This window comes from Diabrotica virgifera, chromosome 9 (assembly GCF_917563875.1).
Source record: "Diabrotica virgifera virgifera chromosome 9, PGI_DIABVI_V3a".
NCBI lineage: Eukaryota > Metazoa > Arthropoda > Insecta > Coleoptera > Chrysomelidae > Diabrotica > Diabrotica virgifera.
The window spans coordinates 196,919,987-196,936,658 of NC_065451.1; the positions used below are offsets into that span (position 1 = coordinate 196,919,987).

The 16,672-nt window shown below is 34.4% G+C and overlaps 1 protein-coding gene across 1 annotated transcript in view; it reads right to left on the reverse strand.

The window, feature by feature from the left end:
* Nucleotides 1-16,672, reverse strand: part of LOC114337495 (otoferlin-like) — a 147,478-nt gene that overhangs the window by 76,914 nt on the left and 53,892 nt on the right. The window contains exons 15-19 of the mRNA XM_050660784.1: nt 15,227-15,487; nt 10,661-10,865; nt 9,257-9,525; nt 8,383-8,472; nt 182-588 (exon numbers count right to left, since the gene is read on the reverse strand). Of these exons, the coding sequence (XP_050516741.1) occupies nt 182-588; nt 8,383-8,472; nt 9,257-9,525; nt 10,661-10,865; nt 15,227-15,487 (1,232 nt within the window). The remainder of the gene's footprint in view (nt 1-181; nt 589-8,382; nt 8,473-9,256; nt 9,526-10,660; nt 10,866-15,226; nt 15,488-16,672) is intronic.

Consider the following 16,672-nt stretch of genomic DNA (forward strand, 5'->3'; position numbering starts at 1 on the left):
TATATACAACTCTGGAGAAATACCAACAGAATGGATTAAGTCTGATTTTATTGCACTTCCAAATATAACCGTGACCCAAAAAATGCGAAGAATGAAGAAGAAGAAATATCTATCTGTTCTATCAGTTAAGATAGAACCATTTATTGATAGACGTAGACTTAATATAATTTTTTATTCTTACCGGCCAAATACTGGATTAACACTTTTTGGAATATAGTTTTCTTTATCTACAATTTCCTTTTGATTTAATTTTAAACGAATATACGGATCAGATTTTCCATTTAGATCTTTAGGTCTTAAGTTTATTGCTCTAACGCAATAAACCCTTAATAGATACCGCAAGGGGTTATTTTCAGGGTAGTTATCAAAATAACTTTTCTCCAAGGGGATTCCATTTGCGAATACGTAATCATTGTCGTCGTTTAAGGGGTATTTGTAGATGGCAATCGAACCCTTGAAAACACCTGTAATATTTTCTTCGTCTAAATCCTCATCTCCTGTTCTTTTTCCTTTAAACATAGGAAATGGTTTGAACATATCTGTAAAGCCGTTGAATTCTGGCTGAGTTTCTAGTTCTGAATCATATATCTATAAAGTAAAAAATGAGAAAGGTTAACTTTATTTCACAAACCTCTATTTTGTAAACACTTTTGTTATGAAGTAGATAATGTTAATTTGTGGAGGTGTGTGATAGTTGACAGTGACCAGTTAAAAAACCAATTGCAAAGCGTAAATTCTTCCTGGTCATTCCCAAGTACATACTTCTTTAATGCTGATTTTTCAAGGTTCCTTAGTGTTACCTTGACAATGCTTGGTCTTCGTCCCATCTTTTCAGTGGGAGGGACATTGACCAGCCCAAAAGAGTCATGAAATCCTAAGATTCCTGGGCCTGCCGCTAGTTGGTCAGCCATGTGGTTGCCTTTATTTCCATTATGCCCTTTAACCCATCTCAGGATGATGTTATGTATTACCATCCGAGGCTTAAGATAATGACTCATAACACTTCATTGTTAACCCTGATGGCCTGATGGTGAAGCGTGGTCTATTCAATATTAGTAATGCTTGTCTGCTACCAGTGCAGATTATTATGGTCTAACCAGCTATACTTTTCGGTATACAGTAGAACCCCGTAAATCCGAACCCCGCGAATCCGAACTTTCGGCAAATCCGAACCAACGGAAAGTGAAAAAAATTTAAAAATTCAAGACAAAAACTTAAAAACATGTTTATTATACAGAGTAAAGCCAGAAAATTGGACAATGTAGGATTACTAGGAATTTGACTTTTAAAATTTCTTAAAGTATTTCTTAACTACAAAAGAAATAAAAGAAACCTTATTAGAATCAAAAAATGGGAAAGCATCAGGACCTGGAAATATCCCCATCGAACTGATAAAATATGGACCAGACATACTGCACGAAATAATGACGGATCTCTTCAACAAATGCATGTTGCAGGGAGAAAAGATACCAGAAGACTGGAATTGTGCATACATTAGCTCGATTTACAAAACAGGAGACAAAACGTTGTGCAAAAACTACAGAGGTATAAGTATAACCAGTGCAATGGGGAGGTTGTATGGCCGAGTATTAAAGAAAAGGGTGGAATTAGAAATTCAGGACATGGAAGAACAAAGTGGAACAAATAATAGAGAAAAGAAGAGCAAGGAATCTGTCTACTCACCTAACATTTATTGATCTGGAAAAAGCCTACGACACGGTGCCTTTAAAGAAATTCTTTGAAATTTTGACCACGATAGGCATAAGCGAAACATATGTGCGAGCAATTCAAAATATGTATCAAAATCCGAAAAGTTGTATTAAACAGGGAAAATCTATGTCGAAACTATTCCCTGTTACAAAAGGTTTAAGGCAAGGGTGCTGCTTATCGCCAACACTATTTAAAATATACATCCAGAAAGCTCTGGAGCAATGGAGGAAAACAGTTGCTGGGATGGGAATAATAATAAATGATTGAAGAAAACTGCTTAACAACTTTGCTTTTTGCTGATGACCAAGTACTTCTTGCCAACGATGAACATGATATGGATTATATGCTAAGAAAGTTACAGATCAAATATGAAAAATGGGGCCTATGTATAAGGAAATATAAGGAATATAGATATTTAGGAAGCATAATATCAGAAGAAGGAACTACAAAAAGAGACATACAGCATAGGGTACAGCAAGGAAGGAAAGCAACTCGTATTTTAAATGGTCTACTATGGTCTAACAAGGTGAAGCTGAACACAAAGTTAACAATCTACAGAACAATTGTGGAACCTATTATAACTTATGGAGCAGAGTGTTGGCAACTCACAGGAAACGAAAGAAAAAATATAGAAGTAGCGGAAATGGATTACTTACGTAGAGCATGCAGATTATCTAGATTAGAACATGTACCAAATGAGGAAATAAGACGACGGACAAAGAGTTTATATTCCACGGTTGACCATACAGAAACAAAGAAATTGCTATGGTATGGTCATGTTATGAGGATGTCAGAGGAAAGATGGCCAAAAAGAGCATCAAATTCTTCTCTTCTTCAAATGCAAATCCACTAATGGATGTTGGCGATCACATTTTCCATTAACTCTCTGTTTCTTGCAATGTGGATCAGTGATTGTATGTCGGTAATCCCTGTCCATTGCCTTATGTTTCGGAGCCAGGACATTTTCTTGCGTCCTATTCCTCTCTTGCCTTCAATTTTACCCTGGATTGTAAGTTGAAGGAACTGGTATTTTTCGTTTCGCATGATGTGACCCAAATACGCCGTTTTTCTTTTCTTGATGTTTTCGAAAAGCTGACGTTCTTGGTTGATTCTTTTAAGGACATCCACATTTGTGACTTTCGCCGTCCATGGTATCTTTAGGATACGGCGATAAAGCCACATTTCGAAGGCTTCTAATCTGTTTATATCCCTCGTTTTGAGTGTCCAGCCCTCTATGCCATATAGCAGCACCGACCACACGTAGCATTTAGTAAACCTTAGTCTCAGTGTAAGGTTGAACTCTGAGCAGCTCAGTACCTTCCTGAATTTTACGAAAGCTTGTCGAGCTTGCTCAATGCGACATTTTACTTCCCTGTCCGATGCCCAGTCTTCAAAAAGCCACGTTCCTAGGTATTTGAATTTGCTCACTCTCTCAATGGACTTAGTATTCAGTGTTATGGTGGAGTTTTCAAATGCATCCAAGTTTCTGGAGATGATCATGAATTTGGTCTTTTTGGTATTAATCTCTAATGCCATTCGCTTACTGTATTCTCCGATTATAGTGACAAGTTGTTGAAGATCTGCTATGTTGTCGCAAATTAAGACAGCATCATCAGCATATCGAATGTTGTTGATTAATACTCCATTCACTTTGATTCCCATCTCTGCATCTTCCAAAGACTCTTGAAATATGGCTTCCGAATAAATGTTAAATAAAAGAGGGGAAAGCACACATCCCTGCCGAACACCCCTTCTTATATGTATGGATTTGGATATAGAATTGTCTATTTTTAATTGTGCTGCCTGATACCAGTACAAGTTTTCAATGCATCTTATGTCTTTTTGGTCTATATCAAGCTTCTTGAGGATCTGCATTAACTTGTGATGTTGGACACGATCAAACGCTTTCTCGTAGTCTAGAAAGCACAGGAATACTAGAAAGCATTAAATTACACACCCATAAATAGAAGAAGAAGAGGAAGGCCTACAGAAACATGGAAGAAAGGCATAGAACAGTCTATGGCAGATAGAGCTATTGACGAAAACGAATGGGTGGATAGAAAACGATGGCGAGCGAAATGTGGGATGCGGAGGAGACCGTAGGAACCCCACTACTTATATATATATAAGATTTCTTAAAATAAATATTATACTTTAATATATAGGTGTTTATAAGTGTTTATAAAGGTTAAACACAAACTTACTTTGGTTCTCTCGTAGTCAACTTGAGTCCAAAAATATTGTCGACACTCTTGCGAGAACGTTTAACTACTCAAAATCACAATGAAAGCTTTGAACTACTAGTTAAGGCTAACTTTCGGATAATCCGAACTTTTCGGAATCCGAAAAGGCTGTCCCCCTAATTAGTTCGGATTTGCGGGGTTCTACTGTATTTGTTTTGCGGCTACGGAGATACCAGCCAGTTCCGTCTGAACTATGCTGGAAGTTTTGCTCATACACCACTTTTTTCTTAGGTTCAGTGATCTGGAGTATATCCCGGATCCTGAGCCTTTTTCCATTTTGAAGCCATCGGTGTATCTTGGTACTGGGGGTTGTTACCCCCGATGATGGGGTTGATTAAGTTGAAACACTAATTAGCAAAATATATTTATTTAAGTCACCATGTACGACAGTAACTAGTTGGTATCGGGATGGATAATGTCTCTACTCTAACCACGTCGGTTTCTGAATAATGAATAATCTCTTTCTTTACTTTCTACGTATCTATAAATAAATCCCAATTGTTTGTTATGTTTGACCATACTTGACTGTGGCCGTGAATTACTAATAGCAGTATAATTGATGACTTCGGTGTTTTCAAAATGCGTGGCCTAGATTACAAAATTAATGTCACCCATTTACGAAAACCAAACAATGTATGTAAATAATATTTGCTTAAGACTTTTAAAAATTAAATCGATATGGATTAACTCTTATTTCTTGGATGCTAATATAAAGCCTTTACAGGTGCATAAATTTAAGTAGTACCTATATAAATACCAGATGATTGTAATTCTATTGAAATAATGACACCAATATATGATAGTCAGATATCAGTAGAGAAAAAATACAAGTAAAATGAATTTGTGAAGCTGCTATTAAAAGAAGACTTGCTGCTGGCGAGTGGTTATTTTTCTTCTTTTGGGCGTACTAATACCTATACTAAAAGATTTGGGTATAGTGTAGAGTAAGCACTTTGCTATAGGTTACTGCTTCTTCTTCTTGACTGGCTTTACAACTCGGGGTGAGTCTTCGACACATCCCCTATAGCCCTCTATCTTCTACGATGTTGCGGTTCCATTTCCCATTATTGTACCCCAATCCTAAATAAATAAATCCTAGATAAATGAAATGAACGGCTTGAACATCATCCTTCGATCTTGAGGTGTCTATCCGTGGCGAACGCTGGCGATCATCATGGCAATCTTTATCTTATCTGCAGCAGAGCGGAAAAGCTGCACAGGTTCTTCAACTTCAGGATATTCTTCTTCTTTCTGGACCTGGACCTCGCTTTCCAAATATTTTTCCGCGCAGGATGGCTTGTAGGAGGGCGTATCTGGATTCATTTTGCATAATGTGTCCAAAGTATTGTAACTTTCGAGATTTGATGGTTTTCTGCATCTCTCTGTTCTTCTTCATTCTTCTAAGAATCTCTTCATTTGTGACTCGGTCCACGGACAAGTATTCTCTGATATACATTTCAAATATTTCCAGTTTCCTGTACATATCTTCGTTTAAGGTCCACGTTTCAACATCATAAAAAAGGACAGACAGAGACGTAGCATCGCAGCATTCTCTGTTTTATACCAAGATAGATGTTGCGGCTCTTTAAGAAGACCCCCTCCGGTGGAAGGGTAGTTATGATAAATGAATCAGGCATTTGAAGTTGGTTTACTGTAAAGAGGCCGAAATCATTAGACCGAAAGCAGTAGACCGAACTCATTAGACCGAAAAGCACTTTATCTAAACCTCACTAGACCGAACAGTAGGAGACCGAAAAGCAGGAGACCGAAAAGCAATAGGTACATAGTACAGGGTGCTCAAAAAGGATTGTAATCTGAGCCAGGGTATTAAAGGCATATAAAGGACCTTTATCCAGGCTTAGGACTGGCAGCACAAAGTACTGGCGAGTTTAGAGGTTGTTTTTTTGCTTTGTTTTTTGTGTTAACGTCACTCTACCCTTAATTTGTTTTTACCTTCACTAATTTGTTTAACGGATGAAAATTATTTCATATCAGACTGCACAGAGTAACAATTTACACAGTCTATATATATAAAATATTACAAAAAAAATACAATAAACAAAAAGACAGATATAGTCGGTTCGCTAAACTCAGACACAACTGGCTAGTGATTTTAGTAAGTATGTAATTTTGCCAATTTGGTAAAACTAGTGAACAAATAATTACTAAATAGTTAATAATTACTAAATAGTACTAAACAAAAAATTACCGACTAAAAACACTAGCCAGTTGTGTCTGAGTTTAGCGAACCGACTATTAGTCGAGGAAATGAAGCATTTTGGCTCGCAATTTTTTCGTCCAGCATGGATTTACTTGAAATTTTCACAGAAGGTAGGGAATAGTCCAAGGATCATTTTCTATATCATGTTGCTGTACGCTAAAACCTTGGGGGTGGTTGACACCCCATCTCGGGGGCGGGAATTTTTTATTACATTTTACCTATGTAAATCGATGTAAGGGGTGATTCTAAGAAAAAAAATGTTTTTTACATTTTCTTCGTAAAACTAATATTTTTCGAGTTATTCGCGCTTGAAAGTAACAGTTCTTCGATGAAAAAAATCGACTTTTTTAGAGGGTTTTTTGAGAATACCTCGAAAAATATGCATTTAATCTAGAAAACTGTAGATATCAAAATTGTATCTTTTAGTAACGCAAACTAAATTCTTTTTCTGTAATATTTTTAGGACCAATACAAACCGAGATACGGCATGTTTAAAGTTAGCTTTTTTCGTCAAATGCATAATTTGAAATATTCAAAGTAAAAAACCGAAAAACTTTGCATTTTTCGAGAAAAACTTAAATAATATTTTTTCAAGTATACAGTTACGCCTTTCAAAAAATAATAATAAAAAATTACTAGCCTAACAATTAAGCGACTTATGATCCAAAAAAGGTCGGTACCTGCTTTTCTCTATGAAAAAATCAGTGACAACCCCCTAACTACCCTCCTAATTAAAAATTGAACTTTACCTTTCTGTAATTCCTTTTATATTTGAATTATCAATACCCCCAAGAAGTTTGACCTATTTAGAAGGCCTAATTTTAGAAAAATTTGAGTTTAAAGACAAATTAATTTTTTGGAATTTCCCATTTTTCACCTTTTACTTCAAAATATCTCCGAAAATACTAGAGATACGAAAAAAATGGTTGACTACTAAATTGTAGCTTTTTTATTATCTAAAATTCCCTTGTACATAGATTTTCATTACAGTGAAAAGTTAGCGAGATATAGCTGTTTAAAACTCCTCTTTACGATCAAACACCCCCTTATTCGAGCCCTTTATACCCACCCTAATTAAAAACTAAGTGATTTTACGGAATTTAGTTTGCACAGTCTTATAACTCTTCAAAAATCCTACAAAGTCGTTTTTGAAAAAACTTTTTATCGCCAAAAATGAAGGAGCTGTGTTTATAAAACGAATTTTTTTTTCGAAAAATTCGGATAGTCCTCATATGGATAATTTTCAATGTATGTATAATACCATAAAACCGGTTCGCATACAGGAAGATGAATAAAAATATTTGTATTTGTATTTGTACATATTTGTAAATTCGTATTTTTGTGTAAATAAATGTTTTTATAATTCTTTAATTCTACTTTTTTTTTCTGTATAGATCTATTAAAATATGTACTTATAAAAACTGTAATGTTATTAAGGGTGGTTTTTAAGGGTTGAAATATTATGATATTATATCCTAAAGTATAAAACAATCATTATTTAAATATTCAAAACCAAATTTTAACCATATTAAAGTTTACAATGTTTTTATATTATTTTTGATAATAAGGGGTAGTTTACACCCCTATAAATAATCTAGACCCTTAAGCATGATATAGAATATGAAGTACAGGGTGAGATGATCCTAATCCCAAATTTTTATGTAAATCGATGCAAGCCCAAATTATTATTTTAGGATAAGTAAATTTTTTATATATTGCTCCAACAAGGGTGGTTTTAAGGATTGAAATATTATGATAGTATATCTTAAAGCATAAAACAATCATTATGTAAATAATAAGAACCAAATGTTGACAATATTAAAGTTTAAAATATTATTTTACAATTTTTTACAATTAGGGGTAGTTTTCACCCTTAAAAAACCAAAAGCGTACAACGGATCAATATAGAAAATGAACTAGAGGGTGTAATGAGCCCAATCCCAAATTTTTGTACAAATCGATGCTGGACGAAAAAATTGCGAGGTTTTGCCATTTTTTCAGCTTCATTTCCTCGACTATATACAGTCGAACCCGTTTATTGGAATAGCCTTCGTGCCAAGCAAAAGTATTCCTATAACTGGGATATTCTAATAACCGATCATATGTGCATAGTAAAAACGTTTTGGGACCTCAAATTTTTATTCCTTAAGCCGGGATATTCCTTTAACCGGTATTCTAATAAGCAGGTCCGGCTGTAGTAATATTTACCTTTAACGTCCGTTTTCCTAGCGAACTGTGAGTGTCCAAATTTTCAGAGCTCTGGAAAAATATAATATTGTCGGTTTTATTCCGTATAAACTAATGTTTTTTCAAATACAGTCAACTCCCGTTTTTACGTGTATGGGGTTGAGTGGCACGGTTGTCGCGGATAAAGAAAATCGCGGATAAGCTGTAACTTGAAATCAAATATATAAATACAAAAAATAAAAATGTAGTTTCACCTAAAACTTTAATTTAAAATTTTCAATATATAGATATTTTTACAGTTTTTGAAAGTAGTCTGTCATTTTTTTCTGTTTCTTTGAGTGGAAAACGTGTTTCTTTATTGTTTATTGCATTTTATCCAGCATCAGTTTTTCAGCGAGTAGCGCGTCGTCCTGGTCCTCTTCCTCTTCTTCGTCACTTTCCTCGTTTTCTCCTCAGCATTTTCTTAGGATGTCTCTATCGGTTAGCTGTTCAAATCCCGGGTTGGTAGCGGCACAGTCTAACTACTCTTGCAGGATTCCTTTGTCCACATTCTCTCCCCTATGAACTGAGTTTATGAAACTTTTAAGGAGAGGCAGTTCATTTTTATCTTTTCTAACTGCTAGTTCCACATAATTTTTGATGTTTGGTAACAGTTTTCTCCATGACTAACATTTGTTGAAGACTTTACGGACTCCCACGCAGATGCGATTTCGTAAATGGAGTCGAAAATAGTGAATGCTTTTCAAAAAAAAAACTTTTACAGAGTCGCGGAGAATCCGCTCCACGGATAATTCACTCCACGGATAATCCGCTCGTGAATAAATCGGAGTTGACTGTAGTAACAGAATAGTTTTGTGTTATGAAAGTTTTTGTATATGCTTTAAATTTTACTTGCTTGTATAGATGCGTAAAATTTCGTCCACCAATCGTAGTCTTCACTGTAATACTCCTCTTCAGGTTCTTCTGGAAGCAATTCGTAAGAAACTTCTGATTCTCTTGCATTTGCTACTTTTTGGATATGCTTATTTTTTCGCAGAAAGTTACAACAGTGGCTGATAAAATAGGAAAAGTGTCTTTTCTCATCCAACTTAATCTCTTTCTCATCTTCCACCGAATCAATTTGTAAGTCTACGTCAATTCTATCTACTGGATAGATAAGAGAGCCTGAAATCGATTAAATATTTACTAAATTATACCAGTCAGAAAAATTAATTTTTATAGTTAATCATAAAGGAATATTAATTTCTGCTGAAACAGTCTTGAATAAATGAACCTCTTTTCTTGCACCATTTTATACGTATTAGACTTCGGCCCGACGAGCAACAATTACAGCGCTGTCACAACAGTAAAGTCAAAAACCAGTAAGGTCAAATCCACAAAGTGAAGCGTTTTAAATGTCTGCTCAGATGGGGTCAGGGATATAAGTAACTACATGAATACTGGGGGGTCGAAATGCGGCTAAAGTAGAAGGAGCGGGAACATTCAAACCTTCATTGCGAAACGGCAGCTCAGTGGTTGTTCGGTGGCGGGTCATGGAATCGTTTTAAGGAATGGGGGGGGGGTTAAGAAGATTAAATCCTTCAAAAAAACACTAGTTATGGGCTTCTGGAACTATTTCAACTTGAGACGCCATCTTCGATGAGTTCGACCTGTACACAAGATGTTCGCAGCTCAGGTGTCAACCTCGAACTACCTCTTCCTTCGCGCGGTACCTAACCTTCACCGAAATATTCTTAACTTGCTCTCCTGCGTGCTTGCAAGCCAAATTCGTCCTTAACGCCTGCAAGATCTACAAAATGTATTTGTTTGGGATCGGCCAATGCATTATTTAAAGGGGAAGTAGGTATTTTCTGATTCTGCGCGTTATTCTTATACATATTTTGAAACAAATTGTAATACCCAGAAACAGGGGCGGTTCAGAACATATTAATGAATGATATTACCAACACAAAATACAAGGAATAATTATTTATTAGGCGGATTTAAAACAAAACATTGTAGCGGAATTTGTAATGCTACAAAAGTGGCTGAAACAGGCGATTTTGTAGTCCTAATCATTTTGTGATCCACGCCACAGTGGCGAGGATCGACGACAGTGGCTGGCCACTATTTTATCTATGTCAACTGTCAAAGTTCGGAAGTTACTATTGGAAGACCCGTTGTAATCTTTATACGGCAATGTCATTGAATTTGTATTTATATTTGCAATGTTAAGAATGAGATACCTAGAAATATATTGGTTAAAATTACTCTCTTTACAAGTACTATGAGCAAAAAGAGTACACAAAAATTGACTTACTTGAGGTGGATATATAACTACTATCAAAAGAGTATAGGGATATATCAGAAAGTTTCTTTCGTCTCTCTTCGTGTGTCATGGGTACTATAAAAAATGATGTGAGTTTGGAAATATGAACTCCTGCATACATATAAACTCCAAATCGTTTACTTTCGTACATTTTCATAATAAGAGGAGGTGCATATTCCTTTTCTTCTGGAAATGTCTAAAAACAAAATCGCATCTATATAAACTGAACAAATGATATCAGTTTTTATTTATCTACTGAAGAAGTAAAATAGACTTCCTTTTATAACTGGTAGGTATACAATTTTTTTTTATTTCTTTTAAATGTTTTTAATTCTTTTAAAATATATACAAATTGGAGAAAAAGTACATCACAGAACGAACGTTTTTTTTATCTTATCAGACCATCATCAGGTTACACTCTTCATAGACTCTAGATCATTGTAGTTGAAACTAGCCACTGAAATAGGTCACATTACTTTTAAATTACATATTTTAAGCCATTTGATCTTAATAAGATGCGACAATAAGTCGATGTTTAACGATTAAAATTATAAGGACCCAACTTTCAGAACCAATTATTGTGAAAAACAGCAAAAAAATTAACTATTCTAAATGGGGAATAAGCCATAATTTAAGTAAAAAAGTCGTTTTATTTCGTTAATTTATTATTTTTATTACAAAAATAGCACAAGTAAATAGCTTTAGAACAACATTACAAAAAAAATATTTAGACATTAAGTTTCAGTGATCAAATCATAGTCTCTTAGAAACTATTATTCTAAATCTTTGATGTAAGAAAAAACAGCATTTACTGTGTTGCTAAAACATTTTAAAAATAGATTCTAGAACAAGTATAAGATCATTGCCCCTAGTAGATGATCGTATAGATATAATTATTTTCATTAATTTTAATATGTCAAGCACTTACTATTATTAAGTAAAAAAGATAGTTTATGTTTCCTTTGGATTCAGAGGCGATACACTATCTCCAGGCAGCTGTTTCTGCCTTACGACGTCATCGGTGGAGCTGCATGCACGCCTTTGTAGCAAAACGAAACCAAACTGTCTATTTATATGGAATTTTAAAGATCGTTTAAAATCCACTTTGGGACGAAATCGCGACATCTCTTAAATAAACGCGAAAAGTCTCAGATACAGAATTCACCAATATAAGAAAAATTAAAATGGTAAATAATTATTTCAATCTGAAAACTTTTCTTGTTGGAACTTCTTTAAGGTAGATACATCCTTAATCTGTGACTTTTACAATTTATAGGACAACGTAGGTGTCGACAAGACAAGAATTCTTGTCTTGACAACAACTTCTTGTCTTGTCTTGAGGAAAATTCAAGAAATTTAAAAAAATCTTGTCTTGACGTTTTCTTGAGATCTTATATCTTGTCTTCGCTCAAGAAATTTCAAGATATTGAAATTCATCAACCGGTTGGGTGATTCCACGGCGACCTTTTTATTGCGTTGCGTGCTAACACGGCCTCCACTGCCACTGGAGGGAGTCCCTGATCTGCATTTGTTTCCTGACGCACCCAAAATTGATGTGTAGTTGCATGCTTACAATAAGCCTTTTGTATGTTTCGCACATATTCTAAGCTTAGTTGTCCAGGATTTCATAAAAATGGCTAAGCCAAATCGAAACAGTTTAAACATCGAAAAGGATTTTGATTATTTGGAGGATAAGATCGAAGTAGAAAATGCTATTAATGCTACAACTTTAGATTTTAACTTTTCTGTAAGTAAAATTAAATGCCTTGTAAAAAAATCAAAAACTCAGGGCAAATGCAATTTAAACTTAACAGTGCTTGCGAGGCCATACATTGTAAGATGACTTTGCAAGAACTAGATGTTCCTACAAGATGGCATTCAACTTTCGAGATGCTAACATGGGGCTTAAGCTGGCTTAAGTGTAAAAATGCTTAAAACTATATTTTGTGACAATAACCAAAATCTAAATAATTGGAAAATGTTAGATAAATAATGGTTCTGATCAGTAAATTTTGTCAGTATCTGAGAAGGTTTAAAACACTTTCTTCAGTTCTCGAAGGGAAAATATTGCACACTCCCATTGGTGGTAATTGGAGTAAATTTACTTTTAGGCAAACTGGAAATATGAGCTCATGAACTTAATAATAAAATTTATAGAGAAGCTACCGATGAGCAATTAGTTTACTGCATTCAAGCTGCGAGAGATAAAATACTGAAACACTATAACAAAATTAATTGGATATACATACTGTATTATTGTTATTTTGAATCCTCGCCATAAAGTAGAGGCATTTTCCCCTTCATCTTGGGAAAAGCTTCTATAATTAGAGGCAGTACAAAAATTTTAACAAATATTTAAAGTTGATGGATTCGACCGTTACTTGATGGAAGTTCATTTTATCTAACAATAAAACACTGAAAACGTTTGTTTTCTATACTTCCACAAAATTTATTATAACTAAGTGACTACAGCTGTTTCGGCAGAGTGCCTTTCTCAAGTGATATAGTTTACAATGTGTTTGCCTTTTTAAGTCTTCAACTGAAGAGGTTTAGGAGTGGGGAGCTGTTTGTCTCGAGTTGGTCATTCAGAATTATATCTGTATTTTTCAGTTTATTAATTTCCATAGATTCTAAAAAAGATAGCTTAAGGCCTTTATTTTGAATATGCAGAATTTGAAACTCTTCATTGAAAGAATGATTATGATCTAGAAGGTGAAGTGCGTATGTAGAAGTGTCTGTTTTTCTATTGTTGAATGCCCTTTTGTGTTCTGCTATCCGTTTGTCAAAAGTTCTATGGCCTACCATAGCATGATACATAGACTGGCAGAAATTCCCATGACAAAAAATAACTTCGAGATAGAACTAAACATCATTAAACAAATAGCAGTAAACAACGGCTATAACGAACAAACAGTTAACAAAATTTTAAACCAAAAACTCCATAAGAAAGCCCTGAAATTAGTGTATCCACCACCACAGAAAGAACCCAGTACCTTCTGCTCTCTCACTTATACTGGCAAGATAACAACAAAAATAGCCAGATACATACAGTCGGAAAAATGAAAGAATACCCATGAACGATCATATAAAACACGCTGTATTTTCCTGTCACCGTGTCACAAAGAAGATTGACAGTACATGTAACAATAATTATTACATGTACTTGCGCTGGCCAATTTTTTGTATGACACGGTGACAGGAAAATACAGCGTGTTTTATATGTTCGTTCATGGGTATTCTTTCATTTTTCCGACTGTAAAAAAGAAAGGAATAACACCAGCTTTCAGAACTAACAACAACTTAAGCAAATATATTAAGAACAATAAAAGCCGAAAGAGAAAGCAACTACAGAGTGGTGTGTACAGACTAACTTGTGGTGACTGTCCGAAAACGTACATCGGTCAAACTGGCAGAACTTTTGACAAACGGATAGCAGAACACGAAAGGGCATTCAACAATAGAAAAACAGACACTTCTACATACGCACTTCACCTTCTAGATCATAATCATTCTCTCAATGAAGAGTTTCAAATTCTGCATATTCAAAATAAAGGCCTTAAGCTATCTTTTTTAGAATCTATGGAAATTAATAAACTGAAAAATACAGATATAATTCTGAATGACCAACTCGAGACAAACAGCTCCCCACTCCTCAACCTCTTCAGTTGAAGACTTAAAAAGGCAAACACATTGTAAACTATATCACTTGAGAAAGGCACTCTGCCGAAACAGCTGTAGTCACTTAGTTATAATAAATTTTGTGGAAGTATAGAAAACAAACGTTTTTAGTGTTTTATTGTTAAATATTTAAAGCTAACTACTTTAATAAATCCCAGAATGATCTATAGAATCCAATACCAGAGTCAGTACTTAATCTGAAAAAAGGAGATAACGAATTTGATTTAGATATTACTTACCTATTTAAGAAAGCTGATAAAGATAAATTACAATTTTGGAAATATGAAATTGAAAAATACTTAAATGAGCCTAGGTCAGTAGATTCTGAGAATATACATACTTGATTCACTTGATTGGTGGAGACGACACGAAAATATTTACCCGTCATAGTCATTATCTAAAATGGCCAAGTTTTTTCTTTGGAACGCCAAACATCTGTACTTGCGGAAAGACTATTTTCAACAGCAACTTTAACAATAACAAAGCCAAGAAATCAGCTAGGCGTTGACTCCATAAGAAGTGTTATCTGTCTTAATTCATAGCTTATCAATTCCGATTTAAAAATGTGCTAAATTTGTTATTTAAAATAAAATCTAGTTTTTATTATTAGGTAGTTAAGATATTTCAAGCTTTCTTGATTTCTTGACAAAAAATCTTGGTATTGACATACAATTTCTTGTCTTGTCTTGAAATCTAAAATTACTTCTAGTCTTGATCTTGTCTTGAAATCAAGACAAGACCAAGACAATATCTTGAAGGTTTCAAGAAGTTGGCGACCCCTAGTCAACAGACGACGAATAAAGAAAGCGAGAAGGACTCTACAATATGCAGTCACATTCCGCTTTCATTCGTCTAGGAAAAAACGGTCCGAATACTTACTATTATCATACTTTCCGTGAGATTTATAAAATTAGAATCCCGTGAGGCATTTTCTATTGTATCAGAATTCAAGCTATAATCCCCACAAAAAACTGATAGTCTTGGTCTTCTGATTGGCATCAGATTCAGTTTTCTCAAGTTTCTTATACCCCAAAACAATATTTCAACTTTATACGTCACTAGTACTGGCTTAATATCTATGGGAATACCATATACTTTTCCTCTGTGCGGTATTTCTAACTTTGCATCGTGTTCTGATACCTAAAATTTTTAACAAGTAATGAGATAGTAGGAGGGGTTTTATTGTTTATAGGTGTCTAGATTTCTGAAAAAGATTTCTATGCTTTATAAAAAAAAACATCAGATTCTGAAGACAGTTCCAAACTAAGCTTTTTTTTAAACCAAGAGGAGTAAACTAAAAAGACAGATTCAGACCCAAGAAAATCACTAGAAATATCACCAATTACATGTTCTTTTTTGGTTGATCATATCGGCCCTTGACGGTAATCCACAAATATTATATTATACTAATACGTCATTAAAGAGTTTTAAAAACAATTGTTGTTTATATAAATACAGACTAGAAATCTAAAAATTAAAGGAATAACGCAAAAAATAAAAAAAATCGCTGATATAACTTAATTAACCTATGAAATGCCAATAGTGTCAAAATTTTATAAATGTCATTAGTGTCAAAATTTGATAACAGTAGAGTAAACTTGCCTGAGGTTGGAACAATTACAAACAAGCTTTACAGCACGGGAAATTTGAATTACTCCTCTTGGATTAAAAACATACTATATATAGGTAACTTGGAGTCAATCGATTTCAGTGTGTTTATTCCGCCTGGCTATCTAATATAATTTTTATAGATTTTTCCACATGTCTATAGTACAAATTTCCGCTTGGCAGATAGTAGCTAAGGTGGGATGGAAAGTTCGTAGGGTGACACGTAGATGTCGCTACTGGTATTAAATCCATATGATTTTTAGTTATCCCTAATCTTCAAAAGATGCGTACACAAAGAACCCCGCAGAAACCTTATGGGGAATGGCTCTCTGTCAAATGTTCTAAAACTTTGGGTTTTGGTAGTTCTTGATGTGTAGAACAAAAGACTCAATGGGCGCGTAGCTCCAAAAAATCATGGTTTTAAGATATAAGCCTCTGAAGTTATAGGTACAATGAGGACGCTTGAGTTAGAATAAATGCATTTTCTCAAGAATGGGCGACTCTGGAGATAAATTACGAATCAAGTCGACTTTTATTTTTAAATTATAATATTTTGGCATATATATCATACTAGTGACGTCATCCATCTGGGTGTGATGACGCAATCGATGATTTTTTTAAATAAGAATATGGGTCGTGTGATAGCTCATTTGAAAGGTTATTCAATTCTCTATTTACTAATATAAACATTAACAGAAATATTTATACAGGGTGCCC